We start from the raw sequence: 25,881 nt of genomic DNA on the forward strand, positions 1-25,881 counted from the left end.
TCCAGACCCCTGCAGAATGCTCCCTTCTACTGAGAGCAGAAAATAATAGAGGCGTGGGAGGAGGAAGAGTCTTTGCACATCGCTCGGGGATACAAAGGCTTACAGGAATAAACCCCGAGAGGCAGGCTTGTCAACCTGCCTGCCAGACCAGGGCTGTGATGGGGTGAAGGGGGGGATATCTCCCGGATTAGGAGACGGGAAACAAACAGGAGGGCAACATGAAGCAAATGTTGTTTGTGGGGTCCCACAAGGCTCGCTGCTATTCCGTGAATTCGGAAGTGATGGTGAGGAATCCAAATTATCCAGTATGGCCAAGCCTGGACCTGACTGTGAAGAGCTGCAGGAGGATCTTACAGTACTGTGTGACCTGATGATAAAATAACAACGAAAATTAGCATCAGTAAATGCCAACTAATCCCAAATGGGGAGGAAGGGGGGTAACATATTCCCGCACAGGCACTAAAAGGTCTGCAAATTAGCAGCCAGAAAAGACCAAAGTCACTGCAGAGAATGCCATGGAGTCAGCAGATGCCTGTCAGTGGTGGTCGGAGAAGAGGAGCAGAACCCGAGCAGAGGCTGTTAGGCTGCAGGCAAACCCGCACTGAGCCGTGCACGGTTCTGGTTCCCCTCCTCAGAGATGATGTGGCACAGAGAAGGGCAACAGAGCTGACTACGGGGATGTAAAGCACTTTGTACAAGGAGAAACTAAATAGACCAGGAGGAGCCTTAAGCCTGGAAAGAGACGCGATGAAAGGGAGGTGAGATCAGACAGAGCGACCAAGGAGCACATCACTGGAGCTGCAGGAGCCCTGGGCAATTACAGGGCAGCAGGGCTCAAGCAGAAAGCAGCTCAAGCAGCGTGCTTTCACAGACCAACCGCTTCAGAGAAGCTACATCCTCTGGTGGAGGCAGAAAGTAATAGGTTTAAGAGGGACCAGGCAGGTCCCCAGGGAGTTATCCATCCCTGTGGCTCAGCACAGCCATGGGACACGGTCCCAGCCCCAGCAGCACAACCAGGGGCTGTGCTGTGCCTGCCCCGAGCGTCTGCCACCAGCCACAGGGCCAGAGGCACCTGGGTTCACCCTAGCACGGCCACTTGTCTGTATTTATTCACAAGAAGAATGAATGAGCTGTTCCACAGTCCGGCACAGTTTGGCACGGACGCAAGAGAAATATTAACAAGGCTCCAAAATAAATTGAGTGCGGCACTTGGGAACCATGTGTGGAGGTCAGGAAGAGGTCTCCGTTGGAGAGTTGGGAGGATCCAAATAGATGCTGCACATATTTCTGCAGAGCAGAGAAAGCCTTGAACACAGGCGATGACCTACTTTGCTGCCCTCCAGCGAAGGGTGACACAGCCATGCTAGACCCCAATGGCATTTTCTAATTAAATGCAATAGCAAGGACATTTCAGAAACCCTTCCTCCAATGATGGTCGGGTGCTGCAGGATGGTTTTAGCAGCACCACCTGCTGACAGATGTGCCCAGCCCTGGACTTCAGGCTCCTGCGTGCTGCCCCGTCCTAGGCAGCTGAGGAAAACAAGAGCAGAATTCCTTCTTATCTCTGCTAGATAAACACTGAAAATACATGGTGTTTGGCCCTGGAGTTTTATGGCTCCCTATTGCAATTTCTCCTGGAACAGGGAGGCCAAGATCCCCACAGCCACAACTGTTGTTGCAATCCACGAGGTTGGCTTTTTGGAAGCTGATAAATGTCTAAGCTGGTAATCTAGCCTGGCAGAGCTGGTCATTAATTAGCTACAGAGTCTGGTTCAGCGCGAGCCCTGCCAAGGAAGCATCTTGCCACTCATTTCCAGGAAGTGGAAAGAGAGCTACAGGCTGCCTGCTACAGGCACCACTCCTCCGCTGAATCGAGCCAGGTCACTCGACAGACCCAGAGTGGAGCAGGAGAAGCCGTGGGAGAGCCATCCTGTGCCCAGAGGAGTGTGCACATTGAGCCCGAACCCAGTTTTAGTCGATGTCTTTCTGTTGCATTCACATCCTTCATGGACTCAGACCAGCCCTCGCATCGAGACGAAGCCCTGGAGAGCCAAGGACAGCGGGCACCCGGCTGGCCTGGCCCCAGCAGAGGCTCTTGCCAGAGAGGCAGGCGATGCCTCCAGGCGGTTTTTTGCTGCCGCTTTGTTTTTGCTTTCAGCCTGGCTGCGACTGCCAGGACAGCGAGCACGATCCTGGCTGCCAGTGCAGTGGGACTGGGGGCAGACCCCGCTGCAGCACAGCCCCCGTTGAGACCAAGCCCCCTCCATGAGCACGGAGCAGAAAGCGGCTGCCTCTCTCCACCCAGGACACCCAGGAGCCAGGGCAGCAGCAAGCAGAGAGGCACAGTGGATGCGTAAAGGATCAACATGCTGCCCCATAACAGAGGCAGCCACCACAGCCCCCGAGAAGCCTTCGGAGCAAATAAACCCAGCAGTGAAGCACACCCCGTGGTGCAGGGACAGGTCCCACGGTGCCACACCAGTGACACAAATGCCCCCCCTCCCCCATCTGCAGCTCTCCAGCCCCCAGCTTCAGCCTCTCCAGGGCTCGCACCGGTGCCTCTGTGCCCCGCAGATCCCATTGGGATCAGATCCCAAGGCTGTGGCGAGGTGCCCAGCCGGCACGGGACGGGCGGCGCACAGACAGCGCTCCTGGAGGAGGCTGCAAAACCAGACACGAGAAAAGCCACGTACGTCTGAGGCACGGCCGCGATGCTCCTAAACAGCTTCTCCAGGTACCGCCACACGTGTCTTCTCGGTTCGCCTTTTTCTTCTGAAATAAGCCATGGTGACGGGAGGCAGCGGGTGGAAAAGCCGCGTCTGCTCTTGCACGTCTGCTTCGCTCGCAGGCCCCCTTGCTTGTGCAGGGTATTTTCGAGTGAGCCCTTCCATATGGCCTCTCATCCATCACTGCTCCTTGCCAGAGTGCCCTTACATGGGCAAGGCGGAGGAAGCAGAGCTTCTGGCCAGGAGGAAATCCTGTATTCCCCTAAGTGACAGCCTAGCTCCTTGTACAAACATTTACCCATGTTTCCCATGAGGTAGGAAAGTAAAATTTAGGCTATGTGTACCCTAAGTGCCAGAAATGTGTATTTGTTCTCCAAACAGTCCTTTAAGTGCTTTTATGGTTAACCCCTTGCTTTCCGACAGCTTCCAGGACGATTGTCCCCTTCCAACGAGGACCAGCAGAGAGCACACGGGCACTTACACCCACACCTGCACACTCCGGTGACCAAGCAGATGGAGTTTCTCTCCACCAGCTCCCAAGTCACCCTTAAATTTGCAGAGCAAGGGGACAACAGAGGCGTCAACCCATTTTAATGGGGCCGGCCCAGCTGACATCCCCTTGAACACAAACGTTAGGCAGAAGGCACATTTAACGTGCTACACATCTTTGCCTCTCAGCTCTACCCAGCTCTCACATCACATCCCTCACACACACCTCTGGTGCTGGGTCCGCTCGTCTGCCACCACCCCACAGCCACACAGAGCGGGGCCAGGAACCCATACAGGGGTCCTAGTGTGTAGCCTCAGCTGGACAGAGGAGAAGCCCCAGGAGGTGAGGAGGAAGGTCTCCGGCACGGGCGATCACCCAGCGCAGCGATGCGCGCCCCCAGCCCCAGGGGGAAGCCAAGCAGCAGAGCAGTTAACGGGCCCCCGGACCACCCAGCGGGCGGGATGGTGCTTGTTGCTCCAGCACATTTCTCTTTGCACTGTTTACAGGGAAGGTTTATTTCTCCTTCAGCACTGAAAGCCTACGTTAGAGATCCAGACTGCACCGAGCCTGGGAAACGGGCAGCTGCAGGAAACTGCCGAGTCCTGCGGGCTCGAGGCGGCTCGTTTGGTACCTCTGGAAGGGCAGCAAAGGGCCGTGCCCAGCAAGAAGACGAGAGGAGCCATGGAAAGCAATGGCATTTCAACCTCTTCAGAGCCAGAGGGGGTTAGAAACACATGGAGCTGCGTAATCATAATTAAAAACCCGAGCTCTTCTATTCAGCTTGAAAAAGGCAGAGGGGAGGACCTTTGGACGAGGATTTTGTTGTGTTAGATGAGGATAAATTCCACCGAGCAGTATTGCAGAACAAGTAGAAAGGAGCAACAGCTCTGCTGTCTGAGCTCGTGGCTGTCCCGGGTCGTTGGCCCCCAGCAGCCGCCTCCCCTGACTGCTCTCTGCACACCCACGGACACCTTCGGGAACCTCATCGAGCACATCACGTCTGCAAACACACTGAGTACAGGTGCAAAATGAAGAAACAGGTTTAGGTGAAGGTACCACAGCCCCGTGGCTGCCCCGGCACGCCCAAGGCACCCAGCAGACAGACAGACAGACATCCAAGTGGTGTTTGGGGAGTTGGGTGGTCCCGGTCCTGAGGCTCTGCAGTGCCTGGGCTGCATCAGACACCTCTGCAGAGAGGATGGCAGGGGGAGAAGTGTTGGGGGGCTCACCCCCAGCAACTCAAGGACTTTACCGATTACCCAGCCAGCGGCAATGTTCTGAAGTTAGAGAGTTCACTGACTACCCTGCTCCGTCTGTTTCTGTCTAGTCCTTCAGGAATAAAAGATGGTCTGCCCAAATCAGAGGGAGATGTCAACATTAAAACAAAACAAACAAAAAAACAACACCAGAGTCATCCAGCCCTGGGCACAAACCCAGCCAAGGTCCTTGTCTGCCAAGAGCAAACCGATGCACACACTTGATTTGCTCGGGGAAGCTGACATTGGCTGAGCGTGACAGTCAGAAGAGCCACACCAGTAAATGCAATCAGACTGATGAGAATAACGGAGTTATCGGGAAAAGCTGGGAGACTCCAGCAGCAAGCACACGTCCCCTTGTAAGACAAGTGTCTGCCCCTGCCTGGGCACAAGACAGGCTCCTCCAGGCCACACTGGGGGGTCCTGCACCCCGTAACTTGGCCAAGGACCACATGGGGCCAGAGCATGGCCAGGATGCGACCCTTCTGCAGGCATCGGCCCGGGCTCAGTTCAGGGCTTAGCCGAGGCAGCTCCCCCAAATCTGTGCCCAGCCTGCAGCACCTTGGGGCTCCTCCATGAGGTGCAGCAGTGATGGGGGGCTCCGGGCCTCCCACTGCCCCCTTCCTGGTGCGACAGCACCCAGAGGGGGGATGTGGGGTGGGTGCTGAAAGCGTCCCGCACAAACTTTCATGAGATCACAGTGGGGAGGGGGCCTGCCGGAGCCCTGAGGGGTCCCGGCGGTGCCCCCTTCTCTTTCCCTTCCCCTTTTCCTTCCCCTCTCCCTTCCCTTTTTCTACCCCTTCCTTTCCCCTTCTCCTTATTCCTTCTGCTCTCCATTCTCTTTCTCTTCCCCTTCCTTTTTCCTTTCTCTTCCCCTTCATTTTCCCTTTCTCTTCCCATTTCCCTTCCCCTTCCCTTTCTCTTTCCTTTTCCCTTCCCTTTCTCTTTCCCTTTTCCGTCCCCATCCCCTCCCGACCCCGCCGCCCCCGGCCCCACCTGTGGGCGCTGCCATCGTCGTAGAGGAAGGTGCTGTTGGTGTAGCACTCGGAGCACCCCGCAGCCCCTCCGGCCGCCCTCCCCTCGGCCGGCCGGTAGCTGCCGGGCAGGCTCCGCTCCTCTCCCGCGAGCGGCATGGGCGCAGCGGCTCGGAGCAGGGCATGGGCGCCCCGCGCTGCCCACGGCACGGCCGCAGGCACCGGCGCGCTCCCGGTGCCGCTCCCGGTGCCGCTCCCGGTGCCCGCCGCCCATCACGGCGAGCCCCGCCGCCGCCGCAGCCCGCGGGAGCTCCGCATCTCGGCCCGGGGGCTTCGGGGCCGGGAGGGATGGGAGGGAGAAAAAAAAAAAAAAAAAAAAAAAAAAAAAAAAAAAAAGGAGGAGGCGGCCGGGGGGCGGGAGCGGCCCGGGGGGGGGGCTTGTTTGAAGCGTGGGGGCTCGGCTCGGCACGGCACGGATCGGTTTGGCACTGCTCTGCTCTGCTCGGCACGGATCAGCTCGGTTCTGCTTTGGCACGGCTCGGCTCGGCTCGGCACGCCTCCCCCGGTGCTGCCCGCCGAGGCTGGCTATGGCACGGCTCAGCACGGCTCGGCACGGCTGCACCGCGCCGCCACCTGCCGGCCGCGCCCGGGGGGTGTTTGGGGGCTGCGTGATTTTTTTTTTTATTTTATGTATTTATGTATTTTTATGGTTCGTTGTCTTTTTTATTATTTTGGCCCCGAGAGCCGCGTCAATATTTGTGCTGCGCGCTGGAAGCACGCGGCCGGCCCCGGCCCGCTGCGGAACGGCCGAGCCGTGCTGAGCCGTGCTGAGCGGCCGGGCACTGATCTCCACGGGGGGGCCCCGCTGCAATAACACGGAGCCGCCCCCGGGCCGAGAAGGGCCTGGAAACGAGCCGGGAGCCACCGGGAAAGGGTTAAAGGGAGCCCGGAGAGCCTTCTGTCCCTTGGGTGCTCAGTCCTGTGTGATTCTGTGCCACGCATGATGCGGTGCCACGCACCGTGCCGTGGCCGAGCCAGCCCCCGTGGGCAGGGGAGCAGCTCTGCCCCAGCCCAGGCACACTCAGCAGTGTTGGTTTCTTGCTTTATTCCTCTCCCAGGGCCCATGACGTAGTGCAGGTGTTGGGGTGCTCGCTGTGGGACCAACCAACCTGTGGAGGTGACCAGGTGCCCAAAACCAAGCATCGTTTATTCCAAAATAAACCCTCGCAAAGAAAAACTGCTTCTCTCTCCATGCTCCTCTTCCCTCACTCACCCCAAATGCCAACAGCCAGATAGATCAGACCCAGAGGAGGGTGACACCAGCCAGGAGCACGCCGTGCCCCGAGGGGTGGCAGCCACCAGCTGGTGATGTGGCAGCACACGGAGCCCCCACGCTGCAGCCCCCAGCTCCAGGTGAGCCCGCTCAGATGCTTCGGGGTTTACACATCTTGCCGGGCCCGGAGACTTTGTTTCTCTTGCAGCATGCCTTCCTCCTCCTCTCGCTCCATATGGGCTCTCCTACACTAGGAGGCATTTGAGAGAAAAGCAATTAATGCTGCCTGTGCGATCCTTCCATGTGATGCTTCCCGGCCCATCATGCTTTTAAGAAGGAAAGTTATTCTTCATTCACTAATTGCCTCGCATTATCGGGTGCAAAATGTTAACGTGCAGCTCTGCGAGGAGAGGGGGCGGGTGGCACAGCGGCGTATTGACATGCGAGGTGATAACACAGGCGTGGAGGAGGAATTATTTAAAACGCTACGGTGGGGGTGGGGATTGTAAGGGAAAAGAAGTGGAAAAAAATGAACGAGAAAGAGCCAGAAGAGGAAACCCATCCCCACCTGAGTGCTGCAGCCCAAGCAGCAAGGCAGGTCCAGAGCCACGTCTGCAAGGAGCTGTGTCCATGAGTGGAGGCCACGTGCTGCAGGGACACCACTGCCACTACCGCCTGTCCCTGGGGGGCACCTGGCTGCTTGGGGTGCCCCCAGCCCCAGCACTGCCACTCCGGGCTCCTCATGCTGACAGGGTGAAAGGGGAGCCTCCGGAACAAATCATTTCTCAGCCTGGAGTTAAAGGAATAAAACCAAAATACTGTCCCCATTGTTTCCAAATCAGGAGTTTAAAGGAAGAAAACCCTTCTGGGAGCTCATCCGGTCAGCACCAAGCACCCACCTGCACAGCCTGAAGGGAGAGGGGGAGAGAAGGACTTCGTGCTTCCAGCCTGAGCCAAGGCAGAGGCAGCAGCCTGGGTGCTGAGCACAGGATGTCCGGATGAGATGTGGGCAGCGGGGACAGCCAGGCTGGTGGTGGGAGTGGAAGAGGACATCCTGCCCTGGCCTGAAGCTGTCTGTGAGCTCCAGGAGTCACATCTCGGCGGTGTCTGGGCACACAGAGTAAGCAAACAGCTAGCAGGAAGCTCTCCTTGCTCAGGCACGGATTGCTTTCAGCTCTAAGGTTTCCCCAATTTGCCTGGACGTTTTAATTACAGTCGGCACAATGAATGGCAGCCGTCCCAACAAACAGGCACCAGCTGCCCCCAACCCGTGCTCCTGGGCTTGGGGATGCTGCGGCCACTGCATGGAAACCCCAGCCCAGTGGGCACAGGGACCCCTTTGCTCTCCGTGTTTTTGGCTCTCCGCTCCCCAGTTCTCAGCAGTGCCACACAGATGCTGCCCTTCCCCTCCACCAGCACTTCTCTGAGGTTAACGGCAGTAAGATTCACTTATCTTTGGAAACGCGTTCAGCTCCCAGCTCGCAGTGCCCTGGGATCAAGCTTGCACCTTCCCAGCAGCCGTGGGTAACGCCACCACTGCTCATTAAAGGCCCCTCCACGGCATCCCCTCCCCAAAGCACAGGGGGGCACAGCCCCCCGGTCTGGCTGCCCAGGGAGGGGCCCGGCTCTGGCGCTTTGTGTCTGGAGGAGCAATAAATAAGTCTGTGGGAGGCGGCGGCGGGGATGAGTCAGAGGCACGAAGGAGAGAAAGTCATTTTCTGAAGAATGAATTAACGAAGTCCGGCATGCCTCGGTGCTCCGGAGCCAAATAAATATCTTGTCAGAGGGTGTCCTGATGTGCCCAAACTCCCTGATAACCCCCACCCGGAGGGTACTTGGCCACGGCTGGGGGGCTGCAGCTCCATCCCCATCCCTGGGGCACCCCCATTTCCACACAGCAGGCACCGTCCAGCACCATGCAGGTACTGCAGGATACGAAGAGGAAGCACTGGGGCATGGCCTGAGCCCCAGGAGCCTGCGTTCAGCCCCCTCACTTTGCATTTTTGGGTACGGCACATGGAATGAAGGAAGACCCCGACGCTGCCAGCACCGCTGCAGCTGCAGAGCACCCGCGCAGACACGGACCACGCAGCCCAGCTTGTTCCTCACTGCAAACACTGTCAGAGCGTGGGCCGAACTCAGTCAAAGCCAAGCTTCATTCAAGGCTCCAAATGTTTCAGATGTTTCACATCTCATACAAATTTCATATGAAACCTGGATTCGCCAGGGACGAATTCAGCGCGTCTCTGACTTCAGGGAATGGAAGGGGAAGGTGTAACTTGCGTGGCGTGCTGTGAAAATCAGCAACAAGTGGAAAACTTCTGGTCTACAGCAAAATAGGTGACTTTTCTGACAAGTTGACATCTTGGCAGAAAGACAACCAGCATAGCCAAGGGGCTGGGAGCCCTGCAGCCCCCAGCTCGACATTTTTCATAAGCTAATGCTCTCTCGATCCAGCTTACATTTAGCTCCGTATTTCTGATGCCGACTGTAGCACTTAGAGAATGCACAGAGGGTTTTGAGCTGTCTTTATCAAAGAATATAGTGGTAGCTGGCTGTCAAAGCTGTCATTAAACTCGAAAAGTAATAATCAAACATACACATACAAAAAGATGGAGCTCTGTAATTCCAAGACTGATGTATGCAAAGAAAGAATGAATGCTAGGAACTTGGCTATAAAACATGTTTTTAATGCAGACAACTGAGCCATTGCATAGGAAAAAAGACACCCTCATTTGTACGCCAGGAGTGGCCGATCTATTTGTCTAATATGTCAGCACTCTGGTTTGTTGTTTTGTTTTTAAGTTTTCTACCTCCATTTAACACCCTAAGGAACATTAAATATCAAAAAACAAATGAAATGCACGCTAAGAGTATTTCTATAAACCTTCTCTTCCATCACCTCCCAAGCTTCATGGAGAATTTAAGGTAAAGCATTGCTTGCAGGATCTGAATCATATCTTTAAGCAAAAACATTGCTATTAGGTGACTAAGACCAAAACAATTGTCTTCTGTTATTTATTGCAACTGATGCTGTTATTAGAAACCAGACATGTCCCTTTCCAGCCCCTTGCGCTATCTGCTCTGCGTGCACTGGTGAAACACAGCAAAAGACAAAAAAATCTGGCTGGGCACCAGCTCAGGGGAATGGTCCCAGCAAGGGGAACGTGTCCTGCCACGGGTACCCCAAACTGCTGTCTCTGGGAGCTCAGCATCACCCTGAGCAAGGGCTGCATCCTTCTCTCTCCTTGCCACAAACACACACGCTCCCAGCTCCTTTTTGCATTACACATGGAAGCTTTGTATTTTTCCCCCTTTATTCTATTAATTTTAGTCCAAGAGGAACTGGTGCCACCTGCAGCACATGGGATGTTAACCTGGGTGCCAGAACGCAGAGGGAAACCCTGGCTCAGCAGCAAGCAGAGGACAGGCTCAGGTGGCTCCTGGCAGCCCCTCCAGGCACAGACATCCTTGTCCCCTCTCCCCTGCACCAGAGCAGGGGGAAGACAGGGCAGAAACTTCTGGTTCCCTGTGAAATTGTGGAAGGAGGCTGGAAAGAACAGCCTGCCTACACATGGCTCACACACACAGGATCTGGCATGCCTCTGGAGCCAGATCAGCCGAACGGAGGGCTTAAAGCCTGCCTGTATGAATCAAATTGGTTTTTGGGACAGTTTTGGGTGGATGGCAGGCGGGATGATGGCTCTGCAGGGAAGGGCAGCACATGGCACAGAGTGACTACATGAGGACATGTGACAGATAGAGCCTGGGTTCTCATATTTGAACAAATGTGTGTCTGAAATTGAGTTTTCATTGATTTTCCCCCAAAAAATCTCTGTCTGCCCTCCCTCGCCTGCACCATCACTCAAAAACTGTGCGTCATCCAAAGCCTTCGCATGCTCAAGAAGCAGACTCAGGCAGAGAAGCAGCAAAACGGGCTTTGCTCCCCCTTCCCAAATGTTCGAGCACCAGGAGGGAAGCCAGGAGACTCAGAAAGGCGTTTCAGGAATCTGTGGGCACGGCTGCTCCCTGCAGTACGTCACACCGGGTGCCCTGCAGTGGGACAAGGGACGGGCACACACTGGGCTCTGACCTCCCGTATTTCGGGAGCCCGTGGTCCTGTCCTCTCAAACATCAAACCCAAATCCCAGCCATCCTTTGCTCTAAACGCTTGCCATTCAGATAGGTCAAGTTGTCTACAGTGCTGTCAGCGCATCCCTGCTCCTGTTATGAGGTTCCCTTGGATATAAAATAAGGAAAATGTGAAAATCTCTTACAAGAAACAAGCTACAACCCCGTGCCTCAGGAAAACCCATTTTTCTGGTCATTTCCCTAATTTACACCCACAAGATTTCCTAGGGTTTAAGTGAAGATGCAGGAACAAAACATTTTACCCAGACCAACCTGAGCTCAGCCCCTGCAGGGATCCTGAATTCCCACTTATGCAAGCTCATGAATCTCACAGGGAGCAAGGTTTTCCCTAAACATGTTTGACTTCAGCAACCTGGAAAGCAAGATAGGCTGATAAAGAAACCACTGCGTATTAAAACACCATATGTTACACTTGCCCAAAGCCTCGGTTTCTAAAGGCGTGTTGATTTTTCCCCAGCAAACCCTGCAAAGCTGACAGCTCTCGTGGCACCCAGACCAGTTATGGGACCCCCAGAGCTCACCGCTGGTCCTCAGGCCTCTCCCAGTGTGACCCCACCAGGCTCTGTGGATAAAATTTATCAGCTGAACCTCATGGAACAGCTTTGATTGGATAATGTAAATATATGTCTATTTTGTATGCATATATCCTGTATGCATATGAGAACGTGACTATGTGAAATTACTGCTGCCACCACAAAGCCATGCAAAAGCAATGACTTCAGATGTACTGCAAGCATCACGCTGCGTGAAATTGCAACAGGGCTGATACACATGTGGGCCTCATTGTTATTTTAGAAACGCACAATTGGGAAGGCCAATATTTTTCATGGAAGCGGTTTCAAATACTAGTATTATTTACTTATTAAACAGTTTAGCTGGAGACAGAGCATCTTCAAAGGAGGATTTTTTTTTTCTCAGAATGTGTATCTGGGGCTACAGTGCTATATTATTATACATGAAAAATATTTCCTTATTAGCTTTTTATTTCAGAGAACACATTTAACTGACACTTCCCCTGCTGACAGCTTGCCAAGCTTCAAAGCACAACTTCTCAGAGGACTGCCGTGATTTCGAGGCTCGTCCAGACAAAGCTGTAGCCCAGCTGACACACAGCCTACATGAAAGGAGGTTTCCCAGTTTTTGGAGATCCTAAAGCTCTGGTTGGGGCACACGTGCTGCGTTTGGGCTGTTCTTCAGAGGGGCACGGTGCACCCCCCTGCTATGGCTGCATCAGCTGCCCAAGAAGACGAGATTTTCCTTGCCCACAGAGAGAAAATTTTGCTGCCAGGAGTAGCTGGAGGGGTGGAGGGGTCACCCAAGCAAGAAGTCCAAGCTCTTCTCCTTCTCCTGGGGACATTCAGCTGGTGCTGGCTCCCCCAGGGATGTTTTAGGGATGGTGTGAAGGTCAGAGCAGCACACCCTGGGTATCGCAAAGCACATGGCCGCAGACAACCACAGCAGCAGCACACCCTCCTTCCACCCCTTCAACCTGGGATTCACAAACAGAAACACACCCTTGCCTGTGCGAAATCTCTTTAAATTTAAAAAATAATGATCTTTCCACTCCAGAAAGAGACTGCCACCTGCCTGCTCCCCCCCAGCCCTCCCCAGGCAGCTGCTGGGGACCCTCCCACCCTGTGCACCCCTCGGTGCTCTGCAGGCGTTAGGCCTCGCGGAGCTGCTGCCAAAATCAGCTCCCCCCGCTGACACCTCCGTCCTGTTTGTGGTGTCTTTGGCACCTCCCACACCAGCACTTCCAGTCCCCCGCCGCTCCCCAGCCCAGTAAGCCCCAGTGCAGGCCGTGGCCGAGCCAACGTCAACACACAGAGGCTGCGGCACGGCCGAGGCCGCCACCCGAGGTCCCTCTGGGGGTAGTCTTTGCAGCTCTGTACCGGGACGTGCAGCCAACACGAGAGCACAAATACCTTTAGTCAAGTGAACCAGGGTGAAATATGGGTGGGCAGAGAGCAAAGGACCAGACGGCGCAGTTATCTTGCTAGGGTTCACGCTCCCACTCTGGTAAATGGGTGCTGGAGGAGGCAGGAGGGTGGGGGACACCAAAACATCCCCAGTCTCCAAGCCATGGGCCCCCCAAGACGCTTCCCCTGCTGCACACCATCGGCTCCTCGTGCACAGCTCCTGCTTTGTGCCTTGCTCCATGGGACCCACTGAAAAACGCTGGCATCAAATGATGCCCTGCTTTTCCCTGACTCACAAGAACCCCAGCACAGGGAAAATCCCTTTCCCCCACCCCTCTCAGCCTGCCCCCAGGACACTGCAGAGCCTGGCCCAGCAGCACCCAAACCCCAAAGTGCCCAGGGCATCTCCTATGCCCACAGGGAGCCCTTCCAGATGCCTGCACGGTCACCCCACCACCAACAGGGTGCTCCCAGCTCCAGGATAGACCGACCTCATCCTACAGCAGCTTTGTGTGCCAAACCTCTGCCTGGGGAGGGGCAGAGCACCCAGCACGGGGGTGAGGAACCAACAGGAACACAGCCCAGCTGTGAAAAACAAAAACCCAGGCAAACAGCAACCAACTGCCAGACCTAACACAGCTCAACGCAGCCAAGGGACTTGTTTTTACCAAGGTGGCCCCAGCAGTGGCTTCAGTTTGTTACTCCTCAGACTTTACCGCAAGCCCCACTTAAAGGCTGGGAGTTAATAAAGGCAACAGCTCGGGCTTCGCTTGCTTTGTGCTTCATGCAGCTGCAACACGATCGCCCCCAGGATCATCTTTCCTCCCCGCAGGCAGGCGAGGTGGAAGCTGCCGTGTGCGGGTTCGGGCGGTAACTCAATCCTGCAGCCCCAGATACGCGCTGCTGCCGGGGAGAAGCTGCCTCCGAGGGGAACGCGGAGCCCACCGCACGCAGGGCTCCCCGTGGCCATGCAGGTGAGTGCTGGGGCTTGGGCACAGCCTCGCTGCAAGGCATCTACTGGGCGTCTGCTTTGGGCTCCCTCCTCTCCATGAGGTTGGGCTCGCAGCTGCTGTTTGTGTTAGGGGAAGGGGAGCAGCAAAAACACAATCCTGTCCTTGTGCCTACGTGGCTGTGCATGATGGCACAAGGCTGAGCTGGAGCCTGGCGGTGCAGGGGTCTCAGCAAAACCCCTCCTTGGGGTCTGTGAGAGGGGGCTCAGCTGAACCAGCAGCACCCAAGGAGCAGGAGGGTCGGGGGTCGGTCCTGGGCAGAGATGGGCTCAGTCCTGCTCCATCACTACAGGGCCACAGCTTCCCCTTTCCCCTCTTGCCCTGCCAGGTCTCACAAGGCACTGTCAGACCAAGCACCAAGGCTCTCATCCAAGGATGTATACTGTCCTTACAGGTCCTCACTAGGAGCTCAGGCATTCAGTAACAGGCTAACACCACCCAGAAAGCATTAGAGCAGTCAGTTACTCCTTGGTATTTCCCCAGGTGGATGTGCAGAGATGAGCCATTTAAGCTACAGCATGTTAATGTTCTCAGCTTGAGATCTCACTGCACCACAAGTAGGGCTGGTCGGGTTTTTAGGAGGTAAAAAGCCTTACACTTAGTACATGTACAAATCTAAATGTCACGGTTCCATTTTGCCTCAATGTACTATAAAATGTATTCTAACAGTGTTATAAAATAAAAGCTTTTCCAGTCTAGTAGCAAGAGCATTCAGTGCCTGTGTCTTTTCTTCCCCAGCTGACTCTCTGCAGGCTCCGGACTCACCAGTGGTGCTTCATTCTGTTTAACGTCTTGCTTTTCCACATGCTGCTTTTCGGAGCAGATTTACTGGAGGAATACTTCCTGCGGTCATTACCTTTCTCTTACACTGATGCAAAGACTCTCGAAATCAGGGAGAAAGCCAGGAAGCTGGATATGGACCCTCTGAAGGCCAATCTCTCCAAATCCTACACCATCAGCAGCGCAGCAGCATGCTCAGACCAAGAAATATTTTTGCTGGTTCTTGTCTGCAGCGGCCCAGAAAACAGGACAAGGCGCAACGTGATCAGGCAGACGTGGGGCAACGTGACAGACACCAGAGGTTACGCTGTCCTTACCTTGTTTGCTTTAGGAAAGCCGGCTTCAGTAGCAGCCCAGCTGGAGATCGATGAAGAGTCTCAAAAGCACAGAGACATTATTGAAGGCAGCTTCATCGATTCGCCCGAGGCACAGACACAGAAGATGTTGATGATTGTGGAGTGGACAGTAACTTTCTGCCCTCACGCGAGGTATATTCTTAAAACAGACGAAGAAATGTTTGTCGGTATTCCAAGTCTGGCTGGATACCTGCTCAGCTTAACACAGCTGGAGGACGTCTACACCGGGAGGGTCATTCATCAAAGAGTGCCTGACAGAGCCCCTCAAAGCCCTGGCTTTGTTCCCATCCATCGATACTCAGAGGAGTTTTACCCAGATTACTGCGATGGGAGAGCGTTTGTCATGTCCCAGGACGTCGTTCGGAAGGTGTACGTGGCCGCCAAGGAGGTGCCGGTTTCACTGCCCCCTGATATCTTTGTCGGAATCTGCGCTAAGAAAGCTGGCATCACTCCCATTCACAGCTCTCGCTTTTCTGGGGAAAAGCACATCAGCTACAATCGATGCTGCTATAAATTCATTTTTACCTCTTCCAATGTGAAAGAGGATGAGTTATTTAAAGACTGGAAGGAAACAAACGATGGGGAAGATTGCTCGCTACTGGAAACATACTACAGCCTGGTGTCCTGCAAGGTTTTGACCTATATTGATAAATTCAAACAGTTTAACTTGGATAGAATAAAAAATGAGGCTCTTCACTTCGCTGATTAAAATTTAACTTTTGTGAAGGAGGCCTGCATTTTCTTCCACGAGCCATTTTCCCCTGTACATAGTCAGTAATAATTTCCTCTTCAAGCTAGCTTTTTTCTCTTCAACAGCAAATGAGTTCTCAAATGCTGTAATGTTACAGTAGCAGAATTGTTTGTTTTCTACTTACACCTGTACATACCAGTGCATGCATGTAAGTAAAGAGTATTCCAATAAATGTGGTCTGTAGTGTATTTTCCAGATATTTGAAGGTCTCTACTTGAACCCACAACTCTTCCTGTATTTTGATCAGATTCAAGCGAGTTAAGCATCACCTGTTTCCACACTATTTTGTAACAAAGGGGAATTTCTTCACCCAAGGTAAGGGAGCTATTTCTGAACAGCCTGTTTTGCAGTACCAGTGACACTGCAGAACATCTTAGAGAGGCAACAGACATTGAATTGTCATGGGAATTGCTAAGGTAAACAGCCCGGGGAGGTTCCGGACCAGAAATCTGCCTTACCTGTGAATTCAATGCTGTACTTGTCACACACAGCATCAGAAAGACACTGGCACAACCATCTCCATGCTGTGAAGTTGTGCTGGAGAATGGGGTCAGCCACGAAGTCAGAACAAATCCACCAGTGGGCTGGTGACACCACGCTCATTAAAAATGTAAAAACTCCCTAAATTAGGAACAAGTCAGAGAGCACAACCCCACCCATGCCTGCATCCTCCAGATTAACTCTTCCATAGCAGCTCCTTCAGAAGCCAGAAGATTAGCTGGACAGATGTGCTAGAATTGTGACAGACACACACGGAAAGAGGCACACACTTACCTTTGAGGATCCCATCTGCTCTTTCTGGTGTGACGGAAAGAATCAGAGGTGGGCCCCAAAACTCCACACTTCTTAAGTATCAAGTTATGCTGCTTGTTAACCAGGGTCAACTGATTAGTGGATTTTTTGTTGTTGGTGGTGTTTTTTTGTTTGATTTTAAATCAAATTCACCCAGTTTACCACATTACCTCAATCCTCATACTCCATCATTCCATTTCTGCTTTTGCCTTAATTATCCCCCCCATCGTGTTACGCAGAGGGAGATGCAATTGAGTTTTCCTTTGTGTACAAGATACACCACTGACACCATGTAAACCATATGGCTATGGATGAAGTGTATTCACATATAATGAATACACGTGGATAACAAGGGGTAAGAGTCTGAGCTCAACAAAAAGTGCACGTGCATCCATAAAAATCCCCTTGTTTGGCACCTCTGTGTATTTTAAAATATTTTATTTGGCACATGTACCATGCAAAACAGATGTTAAAGACTTGGCACACAGTAGCTTTCGTAAGCAACTACTGAAAACACGCATAGAAGAGACTCATGAACTGCAGAAAAGGCTTATATTGGTTTCTTTTGCTGAGATTTTAGCATACAGCTCATACAGAGCTACCTGCACACAAAGCCACCCAAAAATAACCAAGCTGAACTGCTCAATAAAAGTGCAAACCAAGGATTTCTATATCCTTTCCATTTCCTTTTTAGCACTTCCATGTTTTTCTGGATGCTGAGATTCATTGAATTTCTCTGCTCCCTTAGTTCACAAACGAGACACTGCATACTGCCTTTTCCACTAGCAGATGTTTATTATGCACATTTAGAATGAAAGTGTGAGCAGCAGTATAACGCTGGATGACAACTTTTTGTACATATTAGGTCACAAGCAACAAAGCAGATCACCTGCATTCAGATAGTTTATTAAACATCAACAGATTTTCTCCAACTACCCTGCTTCTCTAAGCCCACTTCAATTCCTTGCCAGCAATTTTTTTGTGGGCAATGCTATCACCTCTGCTGCATCCCGAAGCTACTACAAGCAATAAAGGGGTCACTGCATGACTAAATCATCCCATTTCACTTGGCAGAGCAGGGACACAGGGCAAGTACTTCCCATAGAGGCATACCCGACTTAACACACTACTAAAGCAAGCCCCAAAGTAGTGAATTCATGTTTTATTATGCTCCCCGCAACTTATCCCCAGATTTGTGTCTTACATTCTCAGCAAAAACAATATAAACCTTTTGTATAAAGTACACTGTGGTCTTTGTTTACAGACCAGCACATCACAGGTCAGTAAAGTGACCAGTGGTCCAGCTAGTCCTGTACCTCACCCACGTGCTAGCTGAGCATCTTCAGAGAAGACAAAGCCTCATGAGGTACTACATTTATAGCCTCCTAATTCAGTTCATGCCTTTAAACATGAAAGCTTTAATGTTCTTACCCCTTTTATTCCAACTCAGGTAAATAAAATTGGTACTTTTTTTTTTTTATATAACACTTAAATTAAAAAATCATCTTTGATAAAAAAGTGCAAACTGTTTAAGATTTGGTTCTGAAGTAGATTTGTAGCTCATGCTCCTTTGGCAGCTCAGTTTACTTGCTGAAAAGTGACAGCTAATGACACAAAGCTCCCAATTTGGTTTTATACACTAGAGTTTGCTTTCACTTGTTTTTAAAAGGGCTAAGTGTTTTTTCTGTTTGTTTGTTTTTTTTGTAATCCTCAGTATAAAATGTAAACAATATTTAGGACTTATTCAAACAAGACTTAAATCCAGCAAGTTGATGAGAGAAGAGAAGCCAGTTTGTACTCCCTCATGTGGACAGAATATTACTAGCTTTTTCTTACCACCTGAGCTTCTGGCAGACCTAAATCTAGCTAAAGTGTTTTCTATGCAAGGACCAACTTCAGCAGATAGAAAAAAGTAATAATAAAATTTTTAAAAAAGAGAAACCATGGCAGCATTGGAGGTTACAAACCTCAAGGTTTTTTGGCTTTTTTTTTTTTTAATTCGACTGTGATCTACTGAGAAAACATGATAGGAACTCCAAACCCAATAACAGTTTTTAAGTAAACACTGATAATTTCTGCAAAATAAAACAGCCAGCAGTTGATAGAATGCTTGCCTTGTTTACTTGTCTCAGGACAGTACACAGAGAATTTCTGCCATGAGATTCTGTGGAAAATTACACTGTGCCCTACAGGTTTTGATTTGCTCTCATGACTCTCATTTCAAACAGAGTCAAAAGTGCTTCGTGTTCCTTTAAAGAGACAATCTAAGATGACTCCCGTGTGGAGAGCCTTTACATCTTACATCTTAACATCGATTTCAGTAACATGGTTTGTAAGAAGGGGAACCAAGACATCAGTGATATTATTCTGCTCCTTCCACAGCTGTAGTAGAAACTGCCTTAGCATAATAGGGGCCTTCACGCAAGTAAGCCCTAAGCCTCAAGTAATTCTGATTTCCAAAGATTTCCGCAATTGTTTTGGAGTTTACAAGGGCCTTAACCAGTTCATACTTGGCATCCTTCGAAGCTTTATCAGGTTCCACAGATCTGTCTACGATGTATTCCACAAACCCTGGACTGTTCAGCATCAACTTCTGCGCCCATGGTTGATTTGCAATAGCCTATATGCAAAGACAAAAAGAGGGGGAAGAACACCTCATTTTAGAAAACACCCAAAAACCTGTTACACAGAAGGCTGTTAAGCTAAAAGTCAAAGAACAGAAAAAAAATGAAGTGGGATATTCATTCTACACAGTAATTCTGCAGTATTTATCACTGGAAACCAAGCACAGTGCAGTGTTTCTCTTTAATGTTTTAAGTAAATTATCAAAGCAGTGACCTACAGTATAGCATTTATTAAAGTTTATAAGAAAATAAGCACTGCACACATGACCCATTATTTAAATGGTGAATGCAAATGACGTTATTTCTGGCTGCTTCGGGACTTCAAAAAGACCAAACAAAACACAACAAACAAACAAAAAAATACACAACATGTGACCGCCACTGAAAAATGCGAGGCTGAGTACAATACAATTCACTATCTGATCCTTAAAAGCAAAGAAACTTACAGTAAATACTCTTAAAGCCCCACAGTGGAGATCAGGGAACGGCTGAGTACTGATACTCCTGAAGAGTTCCAGTGGCTGGCTAGACAAGGATGTGAACCATGATTCAGTCATTCTTAGAAGGTCTTCTGTCTGCTGCTCTGGCTGCATATATCAGAAGAATGTACAGAAAAGGAAGAGTTTGGTTAGGATTACAAACAAATTTCAAGTTTTGAGTATATGCCCAAAGGTTTAAGAAGTTATTTAAAACAAACCACCATCAAAATAAACTGAAATACTTTATGTTTTCAACATATTTTCATGAATGAAGAAATAGCTATCTACATTTCATTTAGCTTGGATGACAGAATTAAATTAATTGATTTTAATATATGAGAGAAGTGCTGTGCTGGAGTACAGTAATGTAAGATAAAAACTGCTCACTTAGAGCTGCATTATTAAAGCTAGGTCACTGAATCTAAAGAACAGTCAGAGCAGTCTGCCTTTAAAGCACAAGAATATTATGCTATTTACTCTCATTACTTTGCTAACAATGTCTTGACCTCAAGTTTTATAAATATATTTCATAACATGTGGTCTCTTACAAACTCAAACTTTAGGCAAACAAACAAACCAGGGAACTTCAAGACAGTGAAGTTAGTGACTCACAGTATTAGAAAGCTGCCACTACTACCTAAGCTAAATGCTGCAGAAAGCTTTCACACGGTTAACGAGATACACAATTCTTTTATTCTTACAGATTTTAAAAACAAAAAACAAAAACAAACATACAGGCAAGTAAAGAAGAGATGAAATGGCATCCAAACATCGAAGTCGTAGCTCTGTAGGGGCATTCTTTGCCTGGTGCCCTATTTTGTTTAACAAATTTTGAAATCTGCTTCCTTTGGGGAAAAGAAAAAATAAACAAAACAGTTCTAAGTAACTCAGATATACTTTAGAAAAAAGTACATTATATCAGTCACTCTATACTACATTAACTGGTAGAAAGAGTATATAAAGGTTGTACATAAAACCTGAGAAAGGATTGCTTTTGATCCACTACAATAAAAAGATTAAGATTCTCTTTACTTCATACAGACCTAGAGTAGATGAATACAAAGCTTTATGGTCATTCTCTAGACTATCCAAAGACCGTCAGAAAGGGAGTTATTTGTCACAGATAATTGAGTCATCTTGGGAAGTACACACCCTAGTATATTTGTGATTACATATGTCCAATCCCATTCTGCAAAGCTGCAATAGTTATATGCTCACACATTTTCACTTAAAAGTTTTTCACTTTGGACAATCAGAAAAACCAAACAATAAAAAAAAAAAAAAAAAAAATCACCTACTTTGAGTCCTCTGAACCATTTTATATTAAGAAAATAAATGCAGCCTGTAAGGAATGTGCCATTACACTTCTAACCCTGTGAAAAGGCCATGCCAAAAGTAGAAACAAAGGAAGCTAAAATTACAAGACTACTGATGATTCATACGATGCACTTCACTGGAAAGGAGTAACTTGAATCGCACTCGTGATACCAGAATTCTCCCTGCTAGGCATGAAGACTGCCATGCCTGGCAAGACTATTAGAAGACATCTTATCTGCTATACCACAGCTATCCGAAGAGACCCCCTTGATTATTAGACAAATGTTTTTCAGTTCTTTTCTCTATTACACCATTATCAGCTTATTCTTGTATGATACACTGAGACTATTTTGTTAAAAAAAAAATAAAAAATCATACTAACTAGTTTTCTGTAAAACCTGTTTGCCTTCTACAGTTGATCCCAGGATTCCCAATGTGTCCACAGCCACTCCAATCATGGTTGGATCGTGACTCTCTGCCATTTCAAAGACTTTTTCCATAAAGACAGGGTATCGTTCGCAGATCTGCTGTGGGCTATCTACAACAGCCAGATTCCCAAAAAATTTAACGAAACCTGATAGAACAAGAGAAAACAAAAGTCTTCAGAGTGGAGTAACAACAATGTAAGAATGTCAAAATTAACTATACATGAACATGAGACATATTCACTTATAATTGTATTTAATTGTTAATTGATTCACTATTAAATGCTATTAACACTGTGAAAGGAACTAAGGAACAAGCCAAAAGAAGCTTAAGACTACAAAAGACAGCATCACAACTTGGACATAGTCTTTGCACAGTCCAGGTGAGTACAGTTTTTCTACGACAAGATGTATTCATCTTTTAAAAGCTACTTAATTCATGATGCAACTTCTGTCTTCTTAAAAAACCTCTACAAGAAGACAAACCTCAAACCTCTGGTACAGTCTCTTCAGATCTTACCTTTGCTATCCACTCTAAATGAATGATTCATGTATTAGACTGTCCTTCAGCACGCTGTGCATGCCCAACATGTGTTCTACTACTCAAACATTCATGAGCCTCCAGAACAGGCTTGGTAGTCCTCCCCGTTTAACATACTAATGAATACAAGCAATAACTAATGGAAATAAGAAACGCATGATGTAACCTGGTAAGTAGAAGCTTGAGAAAGGATCAGACTCTGCACCGATGATGATGTTTGAAATTTTATCAATAACTCCTTGTTGAGCAAGGTACTGACGTCCATGCGGAGTATGGGCCAGCGAGGTCACCATCTCTATGCACGTAGCTCTGAAACAGACAAAAAATTCATTTGGCCTCCTTCAGACAGATTTTTGAAGTACAGAGAGATTAAGAAAACATACGAAGTTTTTCTACCCTTATGAAAAAACAACCAACCAAAGAACAAAAACAAAACCACAGCTGGTAAGTACTCGTCCAAGCTCTCTCTGCTTTCTGATGATATACCTGAAGACAGACAACTTTCCAGGAGTATTTACGTTGCAACCCAACATTACAACTACCACAGCATATCACAGAAATTTCATCCTGGTTCTCAAACTTAAAGGGTCTAATGAGAAACGAACACAACTGTGTTTAAAGAGAGTTATTTAAAATAAGACCAAACATCGCTGTTTAGCAATTAGGGAAATATCAAACTCGCTGTAACATACCTGACTAGTACATCATCTCCAGTCAGCTCTCCAATTAAGTCCGATATCAATCCACTGTTTGCACAGTAACTGAGTGAGTCTGCTGACACTGAAGAAATCTCAACAATTAACTAAATAAAAGCACAGGGGGGAAAAAAAGACTGGTTTATAAAAACATTGTAATGGTAACAATTCACAATAACGACCAAATACATCTTATAACACAAATTATTTAAATACTAAATTATGAAAAAATGAAATTCCTTATCTAAATGTTTGTATGAAACAGGCTCATATAGCATTCCGAGTTGACATTTGATTCTATTCAAACTGTCTTCAAGAGATCGTCACTGCTATGTTCATTAAGCTCTAGAACAGCTGAACTGTATTATTTCTCTTTTGTCATACATATCTAGATCAACATGCTTAGTATCTTGTCTCTTCCCCCTTCTGAGCTTTCAACAGCTCTTTACCTCCACTGGTAATGAGATCACAGATGGTATTTTACCCTCACTTTCAGAGAGGCAAGCATTTAATTGCATCGTTAGTCATTCTGTGTCGCCCCTCCGATGTTCTAAGCACTACAAGTTACAAAATAAAAGATGTAAACAGTTCTTCACACCCTCCTACCATAAACTGAGAAAGAGAAGTTCTGACATTACTTGAGGACCAACAGTGCAGTACCCTTCCTGCTCCCTTCTAGTCTCGACAAAGCACAAACGTGAAGAAAACTTTGTGATGCAGTTAAAAAGTGATGAATGCTAAGTTAAAAGCATGTTGCGAAAGCCAGGCTAATTCAAAACCACAGTCAAAGAGAACTTTTTTGAATGACAACTTCATTCAAAAGGACAACGTCGATCTCATTCCTACCTCATACACTCTGTATCGAACAACATCATTCGTTGCCATGACATTTTTCAAGTCGCTCAACAAACTGCTCACAAATAAAGCCTCTAAGCCCTCTTGTGTCTGCGCTATTCTTGAGAGAGATTTGATGGCCTGTAAACAAAAACAGTAGCTTACTATAAGAATAACACAAAGGGAAGAAAATCCAGAACGATCAGACAGTTTAAGTGTTCTTTTGAAGATACTAAATCATGTTAAACATCTACAATTTTAGTTTTCATTCACTTTTCAATGAAAGTTATCGTATTGCTGACAAGGGCTAGTTATGGTAACTGTGATACAAGCCTCTGGCATCAGATGCAGACCTGTAAGTTCAACAGCTACTGGAAGATAACAGGATTGAGTAAAGTTTTTTAAATCACATTTAAGAAACTCCTGGGCTTAAGCCACCCACATGATTACAACATCTTTCAAGCCACATGATCTCTCCTTTTAAAGGAGAGCAAAGGCTGCTACTTCAATAACAGTAGAAAAAGCATCCTATGCCCTGTCTACATTCATTTGTAAAGGAAGAAAAAAAAAAAGAAAGCAATGCTTACCTCTTTAGCCACTGCTATTTTCTCTCCACCAATGCAATTTATTATTTGCCGTAACAGCTCAGGACTGTTGAGAATTTCTCTAACAGCATCCGAATTTTCAACAATCCTCCCAATCTAAGGGCAATATTAAGCAACGATGTTGAATTATACCAAAACAAAGTTTTTCCACACAGACATGCCAGCACTAGAATAGCTACCCGGTCAGATGGAATCACCATTTTTGGAAACACCCAGAACTCAGCTGGACAACACCCTGAGCAGCCTGCTGTAAGCTGAGGGCTGGACCTGAAACCACTAGAGCTCCATCCCAAACCACACGGTTACACACTTCTGCTCTTTCAACACAACACAACAAATATGAACTCAGTTAAGCCTTTTCCTCCCTTCCTCCTCAGTGTTTTCTGATGCTGTTCCAAGCATCCTGAATATTAAAACGTTGCTACATTTAGTTCCTACAGCACCTGCTGTCAGCGCTGGCTTAGAATGCGTAACCCAGAACACATGACAGCCCACAACAAACAGAAGATTCAGTTACAAGTTACTTCTGTCAAGACACTGCTTCAAATATTACGTTTAATACATATACCGTGAAGCATTATATACTGACATAATGCACAGTAACTATCCAAAACCGTGTATAAGAGCACAAGCCCCCAGACAACACATGACGTAGTGTTTTAGTCACAATTTAGGCCACAAAACACCAGTAACAGATTGGGACAAACCTAGCCTGGCCCACCACGCAGCTCTGTCCCACCCTGGAGCAAAACCTGTACCTGAGATATGGTGAGAATTTTCACGGAGTCGTCGGGGTGGAAAAGCCCTTTCTGCAGCTCTTCTTTCAGGTTCTGGATCACGTAGAGCGGGTCCAGGGCCTGCAGGAGCCTCTCCAGGATGGAAACACACGTAGAAACCTGCTCCCTGGGCGGGACAGAGAGAGCCACGAGGCCTTCAGCACCACCTCCTCGTCCGTGCCACCGCGGAGGAGGCCAGGGAAGGGGACAGCGGGCAGCAAGAGGCGCTGAGGGAGCAGGGGAAGGGGGGACAGGGGAGGCAGCAGGGCATGACAGCAACAGGCCTAGGCCGGGCCGCTCACCGATCATTGACGCTGAGGAGGCCGAAGAGCGCTCCCAGGTGGTCGTCGCTGAGGCGGGCGCGCAGGGCGGCGGGCGGCACGGCCTGCAGGGCCAAACGCAGGGCTCTCAGCTCCTCCAGAGGCGCCCCCCGCCTCGCCGCCCGCTCCAGCAGCTCCGCCACCGCCTCCGCCATCTTGGCCGCGCCGCCCCGGGGCCCGCCACAGCCGCCTCCCCTAGCAACCGCGCGCCGTTGCTAAGGGCTTCTCTCGCGTCCGCCGCCGCCGGAAACAAAATGGCGGCCGCCACCCGCCCCGCGGCCATTGGGCGGCTGCGCGGGGGGCGTTGCTAAGAGACGGCGGGGCCCGGCCCGGCCCGGCCCCGGGTGTGGGGGGCTCGGCGCTGCCGGAGGGTAGCGCTGGGACCCCCCTCGGGGGGCTGAGGAGGAGAGTAGGGACCCCCCCGGGGGGACAGGGGGTAATGTACGGGGGTAGATGGCAGCCCACCCGCCGCTGCTGGCTGGCTGGTGGGAGCGGTGTTCAAGGTGTCAGGTCGGGATAAGGTCCCGGCTTTCTGTCGGTTTCATGCCCAAAGGATGCAAAAGCGCCGAGAGCGTTAAGTCTCAAAAATAAATAAATAAATAAATAAATAAATAAATAAATAAATAAATAAATAAATATTAAATAAACGAAATAAGTTTGAGGGAAAACAAAATAAAACGCCGAAACAGTTTCATGCCCAAAGGATGCACAGCGCCGAGAGTGTTAAGTCTCAAAAATAAATAAATAAACAAATAAACAAAAAAAGTTTGAGGGAAAACAAAACAA

The 25,881-nt window shown here is 49.2% G+C and overlaps 3 protein-coding genes across 7 annotated transcripts in view; 1 reads left to right on the forward strand and 2 right to left on the reverse strand.

Moving 5' to 3' along the window:
- The window catches only part of KCNT1 (potassium sodium-activated channel subfamily T member 1), a 66,887-nt gene extending 61,074 nt beyond the window's left edge, over positions 1-5,813 (reverse strand). For all 5 annotated transcript variants that reach the window (XM_082775388.1, XM_082775389.1, XM_082775387.1 and 2 more), the window contains exon 1: positions 5,469-5,813. In XM_082775388.1, the coding sequence (XP_082631514.1) occupies positions 5,469-5,605 (137 nt within the window). In that variant the 5' untranslated portion in view covers positions 5,606-5,813. The remainder of the gene's footprint in view (positions 1-5,468) is intronic.
- Positions 5,814-13,450: 7,637 nt separating this feature from the next.
- On the forward strand, positions 13,451-15,691 carry B3GALT9 (beta-1,3-galactosyltransferase 9). Its single transcript, XM_082775596.1, has 2 exons — positions 13,451-13,764; positions 14,539-15,691. Exons 1-2 carry the CDS (start codon positions 13,759-13,761, stop codon positions 15,643-15,645), a joined length of 1,113 nt encoding a protein of 370 aa, XP_082631722.1. The 5' UTR covers positions 13,451-13,758; the 3' UTR covers positions 15,646-15,691.
- A 2,828-nt stretch (positions 15,692-18,519) lies between these two features.
- PSMD5 (proteasome 26S subunit, non-ATPase 5) lies at positions 18,520-25,313 on the reverse strand. Its single transcript, XM_082775952.1, has 10 exons — positions 25,078-25,313; positions 24,758-24,902; positions 23,982-24,095; positions 23,407-23,535; positions 22,558-22,667; positions 22,032-22,174; positions 21,282-21,473; positions 20,318-20,427; positions 19,550-19,690; positions 18,520-19,099 (listed from the first exon to the last, which is right to left on the reverse strand). The coding sequence occupies exons 1-10, from the start codon at positions 25,248-25,250 to the stop codon at positions 18,842-18,844; spliced, it is 1,515 nt and encodes a 504-aa protein (XP_082632078.1). The 5' UTR covers positions 25,251-25,313; the 3' UTR covers positions 18,520-18,841.
- Positions 25,314-25,881: the final 568 nt, after the last annotated feature.

This window comes from Aythya marila, assembly GCF_965140915.1.
Source record: "Aythya marila genome assembly, chromosome: 19".
Lineage (NCBI taxonomy): Eukaryota > Metazoa > Chordata > Aves > Anseriformes > Anatidae > Aythya > Aythya marila.

Bases quoted from the DNA above. Each gene is read 5' to 3' on its own strand.
- PSMD5 (XM_082775952.1), bottom strand. From the start codon at position 25,250: ATGGCGGAGGCGGTGGCGGAGCTGCTGGAGCGGGCGGCGAGGCGGGGG. The intron at 24,096-24,757 runs GTACAGGTTTTG...TATTGCCCTTAG, and splicing joins AAATTCTCACCATATCTCAG to ATTGGGAGGATTGTTGAAAA. The intron at 20,428-21,281 runs GTTAGTATGATT...TTTTCCCCAAAG, and splicing joins ACAGGTTTTACAGAAAACTA to GAAGCAGATTTCAAAATTTG.